Here is a 13,614-nt window from a genome sequence, read left to right on the forward strand (position 1 = left end):
CTGGAGGGGAAGACAAGGCCGCCTTCCGTCCGAATTAGCGCTCCCAGAAATTGTTTTACTTGGCTGGGGAATAAGCTGGATTTCTTTTTGTTGATTGAAAAACCCAGGCTGAAGAGGAGTTCTACTGTTTTTTGGGTGTTCGAAAAACAAGTGTCGAACGAGTCCCCCATAATGAGCCAGTCGTCGAGATAAGGGTAAACTGGGACTGATAATCTGCGCATGTGTGCTGCTGCCACTGCCAGGACTTTGGTAAACACCCTTGGCGCCGAGGCGATGCCAAGGGGAGTACCTTGAATTGGTAGCGTTTGTCCTGGATCATGAACCTTGGGTATTTTCTGTGCACTGGCAACATTGAAATATGAAAGTATGCATATTTCATGTCTAATGTTGCCATGAAGTCCCCCTGTTTCAGCAAAGGGATCACCTCCTGCAGTGTTACCATGCGAAACTTCTGGGGTTTTATAAACTTGTTCGCTGGGCGCAGATCTAGAACAGGACGCATGGTGAGATCCTTTTTGGGTACAAGGAAGTACACTGAACAAATACCCTTGTTTACCTGAAGAATAAGGACGGCTTCTATGGCGTCCTTTCCCAGCAGTGCTTCCACCTCTTGGATCAGGATCTCCAGATGGTCCGGTGAAAGGTGCCGTGAGCGCGGCGGTCTGAACTGTGGAGATCGGGCGAATTCCACGCAATAACCGTGGGCGACCGTCTTTAAGACCCACTGGTCGGAGGTTATCCCCTCCCATGCCTTGAGGAAAGATGTTAATCGCCCCCCGACAAAAGAGACATGGGAGGGGACCTGGACTTGGTGGTCATTTCTGACCAGAGGCTGTGGCTCCTCTGGGATTGGGGCCTCTGCCTCTACCTTTGCTGCGTTTCTGACCCCTTGAGGGGTACTAAGTAGGGCTTCCAGATGTTTGATTTGTGTTGAAGTTACCCGTGCCGTAGTTGTTCTGACCAACACGGGCTTGCCCTTGAAAGGACCGCCGAGAATTATTACCCCTCTGGGAGGAGGGTTTCTGTGTAATTTGGTGCAAGGACTTAATAGTCTCGTGCTCCTTCTTGGGTGTCTCCAACGCTTCATCCACTGCTTTCCCGAAGAGGTTAGTCTCCTCAATGGGTTTATTAATGAGGGAGGCCTGAGTCTCAGGTCTGAAGCCCGATGTACGCAGCCATGTGTGTCTTTTCAGAAGAGTGCCCAAGAGACGTGCCTGCTGTTTCTGCAGTGTCATGTGTGTTCTTCACCACATTCTGGTTAACCAGTCTTCCCTCCAAAACAATGGCGAGAAGCTTGGTTTTGGTGGGTTCAGGAACCTCCTGGAGGCCTTTTTGGAGTAAGTTCCATTGGGCATCAGCATAGCTTGCTAATAACGTAGTATTATTAGCAACCCGAATGGTGTATGCAGCTGCTGATGTGACACATTTGCCCAGGGCATACAACCTTTTAGACTCCTTGTCCGGAAGTGATTCTCCCATGGCAAGGAGTACCCCTGCCCTCTTTCGAGTGGTAGTCACTACCAGTGAGTCTGGGATGGTGTGCCCTTTGATATACAGAGGGGGAAGGCTAAAATAATTTTACGACTCTCGGGTTCACTGCCCGTGTCTGAGCAGGTGTGACCAATGAGGGAGCTACCCGTCTCTTAATAGAGTTGAGGAGGGGGATTGATTGACTCGCCAGAGGTTTTTCCTTAATAATATCCTCCACAAAATCCTGCTCAGGTACCGCCTCTTGAGTGGCAATTTTGAAGTATTCAGCTGCTTTTTTCAACATGGAGTTGAAAGCCATTTGGTCATCCACAGGGGAGGCCTGGCGAGCCAGGGTGGACGGAGGAGAGTCTAGGCACAAAATATCAGTGTCCTGATCTTGCTGTGTCCAAGGGTCTTGACCTTCCTGCTGGGTTTCCTCCCAGTTGTCCGTCGTATCCTGTTGATCTTCCTCATAGTGTTCGAGAAAAGAAGCTTCTTCTTCTTCATTATAGATGTCTCTATATGTGTCCATATGGACCAAGTCTTCTTGTTGGAAAACATGAGACTGAACTTCTTGAATATGGGCGTTAGGGTCTACCCGAGCCCTTTTCGGGGGAGGATGATCAGAAGAACCAATAATCTGCTCCAGCCGATCCATGTAACACTCAAATTATTCTGTAGTCCACTTAGAGGACCCAGACGGACCTACGCGAGGAGAAACGGCGTTCTCCGCACAGTGGCGTGCAAGGAACCTCTCATGGTGTCGGAGAGGGGCTCTTGACTATCTATGTAAGTCTCATCGGAATCGAGGATCAAATCCGTCGAAATCTTTTCCGCGGCTTGGCCCATAACTTTAGGCCCCCCGCTGCTGCGATTCTTCCGATGCTACTCTGGATAGTCGCCGAATCGTCGGGAGACAAAGTCTCCGATGATTTGTCGGCAGTAGAAATACCATCCGCGCACCAGGAGGCCTAGCGGTCGGTTTTCCGGGTAGAGGCCTAGCCGTAGTTTTCGGGCCTACTGAGGCCTTGGAAATCGTCGAAGCGTCGGGCTCCCGAGCTTCGACGCGTGTGGGTTTTGGAGTAGCGCCCTTGGTTTGTTTTGATTGCCCAGTCGCAATACGCTGCTGCAGATGCGGGAAAAGTTTTGGATCTGAGCGATCCGAGGGAACAGGCGAAGTTGTTGGCGGCCCCGCTGCCGCTTTCGCCTTTTTTGACGAAGGCGTCGAAATTGGCGTAGGGGTTGTGTGCTTAGTGCAATGTGCTTGTACGCCCCTGTCACCGGGTGTAGTCCCTGTAGCAAGACCAGATTCGAGCCTGGAAGGGCCGGGGACGGGCGTGGCGGACCTAGAAGTGTCCGCCTCAAGGTCTATAACATCCGCGTTGGACGTTTGGTCATCCGAAGTACTCCAGTCACTTTCGGCTGGCGTGGCGGTGGGGGGCTCCACGCATGACATACCGTATGCGGCCCACCGCTTTACACAGCCCTCCTTAAGGGTCTTAGGCCGAAGGAGTTTGCACGCCGCACACCGCTTCTTGTCGTGCTCTAGGAGGAGACAGGCGTTACACGTCCTGTGTTCATCCTTCCAAGGATATCTGACCCTACACTTAGGGCAGAATCTAAAAGGAGTCCTTTCCATAGCAAAAGGGAAGGATGACCAGACCGAAAGGGAAAAGAGGGGAAAGGAGGAAAGACATACTAAACAATATGGCCACCCCGACCCCACTCTCCCTACTGTATAGGTTGGCCAGAGGGCCCGACCACGTGGAAAATCCGGCCCCTGGATCTTAGGCGCCGAAATCCACAGCCATAGACGATTCCCCCGTAGTCTTTGTCGAAGATGTTCTTATTGGCGAAGTGACTTAACGGGGAATAAACCGACAATTCGCTAAAGATAAACATTGTCTCTAGTAAGAGCTCTGCTATAGGGCGACCAGTTATCTGGGTGGAAAAAAACAATCTGAGGGACCTCGGCACGTGAGGGATTTTGGGTACTACACACGTCACGATAGGGATAATGTTACAGACACGCCTATGCCGACGTCCCCTTTCGGTCCCCGAAAGACAAGATGCAATACTCCGCGGTTACCACTGGATGTCGGACCATATGCACAGCATGTGATTCTAAGCAGATTAACAAGCATCAGAAATGTAAATTATAATAACTTTGTTGATCCCTTCTTAGGGCCCATAAACCTCATTCTCCTGGAAGAGCCCTTGGGTGGGGACTGCAAAGCGTAATTAATAATCTTCTCAGTTGCTTGTGCCGATTCCATTAACTTAAGTTACAGGAACAAAAAAAGGCAATGCATTCAAAAGTAACATGTGACTTCTTCCTTCCCCTGTCTGTGTGGAATGTACCATGCGTGTTATAATGTGTGAGGTCAGAGCATTTGGAATGTTTCGGAGTTGAACACAATCTATAGCAGATTCACATAGCACATGAAAGACTGAATACAATGGCAGAAATTACCATTTGTGTCAAGGGATGGACGGAGTTGATTCCATGCAGTTAAAAACTTCTCAATTCTTCCTTTAAATAGGAGCTTCATGCCATCTGTAAACAAAGAAAATAAGAGAGTTGAACAGGGTTATCATACTATTTATGCTCTGTGTACCTACCTGTTGAGATGGATTTTCTGAATCCACCCTTTGGGTGGATTCTGAGAGGCCAACCTGTTATGGTGAACAGGAAAGACAAGTCTAGCCAAATTCAGTCACGGTAGAGCAAGAGAGCAGTAACGCTTACACTCAAGGGGGTGTGAGAGTAGTCTAGGGCTATAATGATACACACAAAGAGTACTCCAATAATTCAAGTTAGACAGACTATGTACAAAAACATACACTTATTTAGCAGGTCTTTGAATACACCCTAAGCAATAAAAACCTCAAGTAAGTATGGTCGCTCAACTATCATCATATACATATATACATTATTGGAGGTTTTACAAACAGAACACCAACGCATTACCTTTAAGACAGTTATTCAATAGTTCGCAATATTAGGAATAACACTAAGTAGCTATGTACTGTAAAGAAAAGAAAGAAAAGGAAACAGAGTAAATAGCTTTAGAACCAGCTGGAGACAGGTAAGTAAATTGGTAGAAAACAGGTAGAACACCCATAAGTAACCTTGAGTCAGTGATTCTAGCTCTAAATAAGTCCAACCCTGCCAGGAATTGAGGCCCAGTGGAAGAAAGTCACCAGTTTGTCAATATGTACTTTCAATGACTTTCTTAAATGTGATTTGTGAACAAGAGTTGTCAAAGCCAACTTTGTGAGTAAATGTTCCACAAGTTGAATAAAAAGGTAAGCAAAAAGCTTACACATTTCTCTCCCAATCTTATAAATCTAAGGAAAGCCCAAGGGTATGGGGTACTTGACAATCCTAGTAAGGCAAGGGAGAGAGAGGGATAGGACTTTACGCCCATATAACGCTAATGCGTTGGAAGGGGCTAGAAATAGCTATCCAAACTCACCCTCCCTTACTCAGATTTCTTCAACAATTTCTTCAGGGGTTCCGGAATCTGCTGGGACCACTTACTTCTAGGCTGTGCCCGGTCGATGGAAGTCTAGGGACGGCGGTTTCAGAGGTCACTTTCGTCAGCGGGATTGGGTCTGGCCAGTTAATGGTTCGGGACCCTTGCAAGACAGTTCTGGAGACTGGACAGGTAGACGCCCTTGGTATGACAAAATTAAGTCATCCATGGAAAAGGCAACCTCAGGAGGCCTCCAGGACACGAAAACGGGTTGCAGCACGAATCACCATGGTCAGGTGGCACCACGCGATATCCTTGTGGTGAGAACAAAGAAGCAGGCCTTTCATGGCTTTCCGTCGCAGAGGAAGGATGAAACTGCAGAAGCAGATGACTTATGACACAAGCTAGAAATCTGCCAAGTTCCTAGGCTCAACTCGAAATGACAATGGCTGCAGCAAGGTATCCCAGGAGAGAGCTGGTGTTAGGGAGAATTCTCATTTCATGGCTAATTTCCCTTACCTATAGAGTCCCCCAGCAGCTTTGCTGGATTTGAAGGGTTTGTTTCTTTTTACCTGCTAAGAGTGAGACTCTCTTTCCCACTCTTAGGCATTTTTGCTATATGTGTTCTAGGCTAGTTTTGTGTTTAATGCCTATGGGAACTCTTCTCTCACCCAGAGGAACCATCTTTATGCACATGTGTCACACAGCACCCTCCGTGCCGTGACACAGGGGGGTCGTAGCGATACCCAAACATAGACTACATACCCTGGGACTGACTACTGTCTCCCAGGGCATGTAAAGTCCCCATTGACTTTACTAGTCGATTTTTATGAACTTAACCAGTACACCCCATCTTAATATGGAAGTACTGAAGGGGTTAATAGTTTTTCTCCTATGTTCATTTTCGAGAGGGTACCCTAAAGTCCCCCTCTACAAAGTTTCTGGCTGGTGGCAGTGGTTACTACCTCTTATATTCGACCGCAAATATTTCGCTATGGGATTGTCCCATTGTTCGAGGCTACCACTTTTACTGACACAGCCTCTAACATACCGCCGGTTTATTTTATTATTAACTTTACTCCGGTAGGTTTTATTTGCCAGAACTTTGATAAAACTTCTTTCTCGAGTCTTACTCCATTTTCCTAACCCAGGTCGTGGATCCTTTGTTCGTCCTTTTGGCGGGCTTCTGCCAAGAAGCCCTCCTTTCGGCGCCACTGAGTCTGGGGTGGGTCTGTTTGGGAGGGGGAGTAGAACCCCTGGACAGAATTGCCACAGCAACTCAGGTCGCACTCTAACCTGATAGGCTGGAGGGTCTCCCGCCAAGATGGCCAGTCCACTGTGTGAGTGACAGCTTTCTGCATAAAAGCAGGGTCCTGAGGACTGGAAGAGCAAGACGTCACCACTGGAACTACAGAACCGAAGGGAAGAGAAGCCAGAGACATCTTCAGCATCTACACCACCGGTGAAGCCCTGCCGGATCGTCTCACCACTTTTCTTCCACCCGACAAGAGGAGATCTTCAGCGAGAGAGCCTCCTTCACTTGAGCTGGTGGGGTCAATCAGTTCACTCATCGCATCCTTGGACCTGCCTTGGTTGAATCGACAGTACCCAGCACTTGGAGACCGGATAGCCAGGCAGCTATCGACCCGGACCGCGATTAAAAGGAGCGTACCTTTTAAACTTTTTTTGGCAGCACCGCGGCTGGTTTCATCCCTGGGTAGTGCAGCGACTTGAACCTTCATCCACGACGAGAGCCTCTCTTCCTCTGTTGGACCCCTCGACCTGCAGGAAAAACCACCACCGCAGGAGCCACTTCTCAACGTTTAAGGTACACTGTTCCACCAGGCCGCCCTTTCTCCGTGGTAGCCCTAAAGGTGTTTTAAATCCTTTAACTACTTGTGGGGTCGGCCGCCCTCTCTCTTAACATTGTCTTTCGCCTTGCATCTACCTCTTCAAAAGTTTTATACTAAAGACTTGACTGCAGCTACAAGAACATTTTTGCTCCTAAGCTCTTGGTCCTGTACCACGGATTCTGGCTGATTTGTTAGATCTACTCTCACTAGATTAGTTTTCAATGAGAACTGTGTTGATGCACCTAAATCTTCTAAACCCCTCTTCCTTCCTACTGTTTTAACTTGTGGAGTGCCATTTTGCTCAGTTTTCATTCACTTGTCTTTTTGTTAAAGTGTTACTCTGCATTACTTGTTCATAAAAATTCAGGAAATTTTGCTAGGGGGTGTCTGAAGATATTTCGGTTTAACTTGTACTTTCCCTCCCTTTCGTTGAATTGGTAGAGTGCCATTTGTAGTACGTTTTCACTGTGCCGTTTTGCTCAGTTTTCACTATACCGCAAACTTCTATACAATTGAATAGGGAGTTGTATATGCTTTTCTTTTGACTAAACTTAACTTACTTCATTAACTGTGATCTATGTGTTGACTTAGAAGTGTATAAAATAAATATATATTCTCTTTTTAATACAAAACTTTGGTCAGTGTTTCCTTGCTCCATAGTGCTGTACTACCTATTGTGTCAACCCTGAATACTGCTCATCTCCCTCTTGAGATAAGTCTGACTGCTCAGCAACATCTTCCAACTAAATCTTTGTGGTACAGACTGATACCTAAGGGGATTTATTGCATATACCCGTCGTCCTAATCTGGGGTAGTGCTCCATAAGGGAACTGCCCTGTATTCTGCCTAACAGCTGGTCAGCCCACCAGTTGGTCGGCTTCACTTCCCTTTTGATCCTTGTTAAGGGGAAGCTGATCAGTCCTGGGAAACGGTTTACCTTTTTAATTTGTGTACTTTTTAACAATGCACACATCACCTTTCAGCGCAGTGCAATGGGGAAAACTTGTCTATCACCCTAGCTTTTTACACATGGGATTTTTGGTTACTTTTATATGTGCCTAAGGACAAGCTGGTCACGGCAGATATATTTTTGCTGTTTTTGCATTATTTTTGGTATGCACATTTGCCTTTGCCCATTATACGCGGCTAGCACCTTAAAATGGCTGTGCCACAAACTTTTCGCTTGTTCTTTGGCCATATTTTACTTTGGCCTTCTTAGGTCATGAAAGTCCTTTTAAGGTCACAGATCTGGCCGGGAAAGTTGCTGCTTTTGCGTGCTAATGATGCCTTTGTGTGTATGGCACCCAGAAAAAGGGTAAGTCGGTCTATTCCCAGTCCACATCCTTGGTGCCTTAAAATCTAGGTGTGGTGCAAATGTGAAACCGGTAGTTGTCACTGGTCGGACAACTACTGGCTGTTTGAATGGTGAAGATTCTTACCATTGGTGGGCTTGTACAAGCTCGGATTTTTGGACAAAAAGAGAAGCTCTGCAGCCATTTCTTCAGATCTGCGTGGATCCAAGAATCCCTCGAAGAGGAGCAGCCTTCTGAAGATCCAAAGACTATTTCTTAAGTGGCCCAGCATCCCTTCCAGTAGCTGGCCCGGTGAAGCCCTGCTCCTCTGCTTGATCTCTGAATACCCGAGCGGTGCTTCAGCCCTTGGACTAGCGGGACCAAGTAGTCTCAAAGCCGTCTCAAGGATCCTGCCCTTCTGACGTGTCCCTGGACTGCCCGGTGGACTGACCAGCTTTCTCATTGGCTACCTCGCCAGAAACGTCGCCGTTCCATGATCAAGCCTAGATCTTTAGTGGTCACCAGCTTGTGCCACTAGTAGCCTTCCCCCAAACTTTAGAGTCCAGGCATCCAGGGACCCTCTCCTGGAGCAGCTTCTGTGACCGTAACTGGAAGGTATAGGCCTGTTTGAGCTACAAAAAATGGTTGCATTGACCAAAGGTTCTAAAAATGCTACCACCAAAGGTTCGAACACCAAAAGTTTGAACATTTGGTGGTAGCATTATAAAAAAAAAAAAAGAAACGGGGGCTGTGGGAGTGTCCCCCGCATTGCCCCGCTCACTATACTTTATGGTATAGTGAGCGGGGGCTGCGGGGGACACCCCTGCAGCCTTCCATTTAAAAAAAAGAAAAGAAAAGAACCCTGTGGCGCCGGTTCCCGATCACGGAAGTGAAAGGGAACTGGCGCGCTGCAGGAACCCAGCATGAAGATGAAGGTAAGTGGGCTTTGTTTATGTTGGGGGTGTGGGTGGGGGTGTGCTGAGGGTGTGGGTGGGGGGTGTTATGGGTGTGGGTGTGAGTATGTATGTGTGTTCGCTTGAGAAACGTGCAAACTTTTGGTAGTTCGCACCTTTCTCATGCGAACGTTTCGGCCACGGTAGTTTCTACGGCGGTCAAATCACTTAGATTCAACTGGAAGGATGCCTGCAGTCACCTGTGTTCGGAGACAGTCACTGAAACCCACCTTCCTCCAACCTGTGAAGTATCCTGAAGAATCCTGCATTGTTGGTTCTTGCATTTCTTCTACAAAAAGGGTTGCTAGTTCACCAGGAATTTAGGATTGTCCCCATGACATTAAGTAGTGATGCAGTAGATGCTTGGGCAGGTTCATCTTATAAGGTCCAACCCTAAATTGATTGGGGCCTTCTTCACAAAGTTTCCAATGAGTTTTAGTAGCTGGAAAAAAGAGATGGGAGGGTTCCTAAAGGTTGTGAGGACGGGTCCAAAAGGTTGTCCAGGGAGTTTACAAGCAAGTAAAATGTGTTTCTAGCTTTTGGAGGGCTTTCGGAACAAGTGTACCAAAGTCAATAGGTTGTAAAAGAAATTACAGAGTGGAGGTAAGGGTACGGATAAGTATTGTTACAACTTAACAACCATACTCCAATTTTTCTTCAGACTTGGCAGGTCCTTGGAGGGTCGCAAGAGGTAGGGTTTCCTGCGGTTGGTTCTGGTCCAAGAAGCCCGGGAGTTGCGGGTGTAAGAAGAGTTCCAGACGGGTACAGGATGTGTGTGCAACCTCTTCATGTGGAACATTGCAGCAGGCACTGATGCAGGACTCTTCAGGATCCTCAACTAGATGCGGCAAAGCCGGTTTTAGCGATTGCCACCGATGCACTGCGACAGCAGGCGCCACAGAAGTAAAAGATGTGGAAAGCCTTCTATCTCGGGCCCCATTGATGCTGCAATGCCGAAATCTAGCAGGAAGGTTACAGTACAAGGTGAAGACCCCTGATGTTCTGAGTCTAAATGCAGAACAGCGTCGCTTCTACCGCAGTAGCCCAAATTGGAGTTGGTCAGTCCAATGGATGGCCCAGGAATGCTTCCGAAGACTCCAAACTGCAGGGCACCAAGAAGACATTGAGAATGTTTGTTCCCACCACTCTAAAGGGTTGAAGCACTGATGAGGGTCTTCCAGGATCAGTAGCTGGACAGGTGCACCATGGGGACTACAGCAAAATCTGGTCACCAAGCCTTTTCAGGATCGGTCCAATGGTCTTCCGATGTCTTCACAGCTAAGCAGGATACTTGGCTCCTCTTTAGATCTCTCGGGAAGGGCTGCAGGCCTCCTCCTCTTATTTCAAAGTCCAGGTGAGAACAGAAACTTAGCCCAACCAATGGAAGATCTGCCCCTCACCTGCACCCCAACAGTGGTCCATTCAAGGACTACTGTTTGTGAAACTCATGCATACATTCCAGACATACAGAAAGCAGGTTGTCGATTGGGACCAGCCAGTTCCGACCCACTTCCAGGCTCCCAGCACACAGCCTGCACTAGCCCGCGAAAAGCACTGCTTTCCCAGACAAGTGCATGATCATAAAAGGAATTACCTAGCCTGGCAAGACAGGAAGAAGGCCAAAGAACAAAATGGCCGAACAACAGAATGACCAAATAACAAGCGAAAAACCTTTTGGTACATGCAAGAGTGCTAAAACAAAATACAGACAAAATGTAACTGCTGCCACCAGCTTGTCTTTAGGCACATTTAAAAGTAACCAGAAATCCTTTGAGTGTATGTCTAGGGTGATACAATAGTATCCCCATTGGACTGCATTGTAAAATGCATTGTGCAATATGAAAAAGTCTGAAGGACTAGTCAGTTACCCCATAACAAGGCTTCACTTTACTGCTAAAAGTCGGGACAAGGTGTACAAATAAAAGCAAAACGTTTGGGGGTCCATAGAATCTGAAGGATAGGTTGCTAGAAGAGAAAACCTATTCCTAACCGTTACTGCACTATTGAAAATGCAGAAGAGGGGTCTTTCTCATGTTTCAATGTCAACCTCAGAAGCTGATGCCTTGCTGAGCTTGAAGGAATGGTGTGGTCAGAAATATTATTGGCCAAAAAGATGGCCAACAATAAAAGAAATACCTAAAAAAAAATGTTTTAAAGTCCCTATGTAAAGTATTGAGCAAATGAAGCTCAAACTTTAAAATGGGAAGCACTAGGGGGTATCCATTTTGTGAAATGGATGCCGCCTGTGCTTGCCTTTGTGGCACTAATGAAGCAAACGCCAGCCAGGTGTAGTAAACAAAAGCTACCACTGGGTGGCTTTTGCTTCATTGGTGCCGGACTCGGAGGACGGAGACCAGAGACTACAGGCAGGAAAGCTGCAGCTGCATCTCGGTTAGTGCTCTTTTTTTTTAAAGAACTAGCTGCAGTTTTTTTTCTAAGTTTTCCGGGCTGGAGGAGCCCGGAAAACTTAGAAATAAAACTGCAGCTTTTAAAACGTTGTATTTATGTTTGCGGTAGCTTCCGCTTGGAGCCCCCTGGGCTCCAAGCGGAAGCTACCGCAAACATAGATGCAACGTTGTTGTGTTTAAAAACGCTGCAGTTTTTCTTTCTAAGCTTCTCGCGCTGCGCCAAGCCAGAGGAGCCTGAGAAACTTAGAAAGAAAAACTGCAGCGTTTTTGAAACATACCGCGTTGCGTTTCTGTCTGCCGTGGCTATCACTTTGGGTCTCTGATGAATGGAGACCCAAATGAAAGCGAAGGCAGGCAGAAACACAACGCAGTTGTTTTTCAATGCCGCAGTGTTTCTGCCTACAGCAGCTTTCACTTTGGGGCTCTCGGACTCCCAGGGAGCCCGAGAGCCCCAAAGTGAAAGCTGCTGTAGGCAGAAACACAACGCAGGTGTTTAGAAATGAATGCCGCAGTGCTTCTCACTGCGGCAGCTTTCGCGTGCAGTCTCCTGGGCTCCCCCAACCCTGAGGGAGTCCAGGAGACTCCAAGCGGCGCAGTGAGAAATACAACGTTTTTGGATTTGTAAATGCCGCAGTATTTCCAAATCCAAAAACGTTATTCTGACAGAGGGAGCTTTCGCTGGGAGTCTCCTGGACTCCCTCAGGGTTGGGGGAGCCCATGAGACTCCACGCGAAAGCTGCTGCTGTCAGAATAACAACGTTGTTGTATTTGTGATTGCCGTGGTTTTCCAACCACGGCAATCACAAATACAACAACGTTCTCTTTTTAATTGCCGCGCCATGGCTTTTTGCCTTCATTTGACGTTTTCTGTGCTTCCCTGTGCTTGAGGAGCACAGAAAACGTAAAATGAAAGTGAAGGCAGCCTCCTCAGCTCTGCTCTGGCTGCAGTAAGCAAAAGCTCCCAGTAGGGGATTTTTGCTGCTTGTTTAGTGCCGCAAGGGCAGAGCTGAGGAGGCTGCCTGAAATCACAAAATGGATGCTCTCATGTAAACACTTTGAGCCTCGTTTTCTCAAAGTGTTTACCTAGGAACTCTCATTCAAAATATGTCTAAACTATGTTTTAGACTATTGCCAATCATTTTAGAAATTATTATTTCTGAGCGCACCATTCCTTTAAGAGAGAAAAACATAGGCTCAGGAAAAAGGAGCTGGACTTAATCATGGCTAAACTGGAGTTTGACAGGATAGAGAAACAGAAGGAAAGGGATCCTCAGCTGGAGTTGGCCAGACTATAAGGGTTTCAAAGCTCCTGCACAGGCTCTGGGAGAAGTTCTGGAACCTCTTCTCATCCAAGATTTCCTAAGGATCTGCTTCGTACGTATGATGAGAAAAATTATATAATTGACTTGCTAACAGCTTTTGAGTATGCTTTTGAGGTACAAGAAGTAGGTGAGCTTGATAAGATTGTTTGGTTGCTCAGCAGACTACCCCATTCTGAATGCAGTCCGACTATGGATATGTCTAATGCTAACAGAAAAGAATTTGATAAATTGAAACGGGCCCTGCTCTTAAAGTTAAAGAAGACAAAGACTTAGAGGGTACACAAAGAAATTATAAGTTACTCACCGTAGTGACCAACATACTCTTAGTCCATAGTCCCCTTTCCTCCATATTGTATGGGCGACGGGAGACGGAACCTTTTTCACCAGAAAAAAACGTCTTCCCTTTAAATTCAGAGGCGCGCGGGGGCACGGCTCAGGGAGCATGCGCTGCCCTGACTCCGTCCTCCGGTGCCACACCTCAGTCCCCATTGACACGTCGACAATAGATTTAACATCCAGTGTTATTAGGGGGGAGGTTGGTGGACGTATGGAGGAAAGGGGACTATGGACTAAGAGTACGTTAGTCACTACGGTGAGTAAATTATAATTACTCTTATGTCCCGTCCCCTTTCCTCTATACTGTATGGGCGATTACAACTGATTGTAGCCCCAGGGTGGAGAGGAGACCCTCCTTAAGTAAATAGGTTCCTGAGAACCGTCTGTCCGAAAGCCGCATCAGATCTAGAGCCGGCATCCAAACAGTAATGCTTGCAGAAAGCCGATGGAGAGGCCCAAGTGGCCGCCCTGCTTATGATTTGCCAAGGGATGTGGCGTTGG

At 47.3% G+C, this 13,614-nt stretch overlaps 1 protein-coding gene across 3 annotated transcripts in view; it reads right to left on the reverse strand.

Moving 5' to 3' along the window:
- RNF213 (ring finger protein 213) overlaps positions 1 to 13,614 on the reverse strand; it is a 3,248,263-nt gene that overhangs the window by 182,769 nt on the left and 3,051,880 nt on the right. For all 3 annotated transcript variants that reach the window (XM_069655189.1, XM_069655190.1, XM_069655188.1), the window contains one exon: positions 3,944 to 4,027. In XM_069655189.1, coding sequence (XP_069511290.1) covers positions 3,944 to 4,027 — 84 coding nt within the window. The remainder of the gene's footprint in view (positions 1 to 3,943; positions 4,028 to 13,614) is intronic.

Source organism: Ambystoma mexicanum, chromosome 3q (genome assembly GCF_040938575.1).
Source record: "Ambystoma mexicanum isolate Mex_15411 chromosome 3q, UKY_AmexF1_1, whole genome shotgun sequence".
NCBI lineage: Eukaryota > Metazoa > Chordata > Amphibia > Caudata > Ambystomatidae > Ambystoma > Ambystoma mexicanum.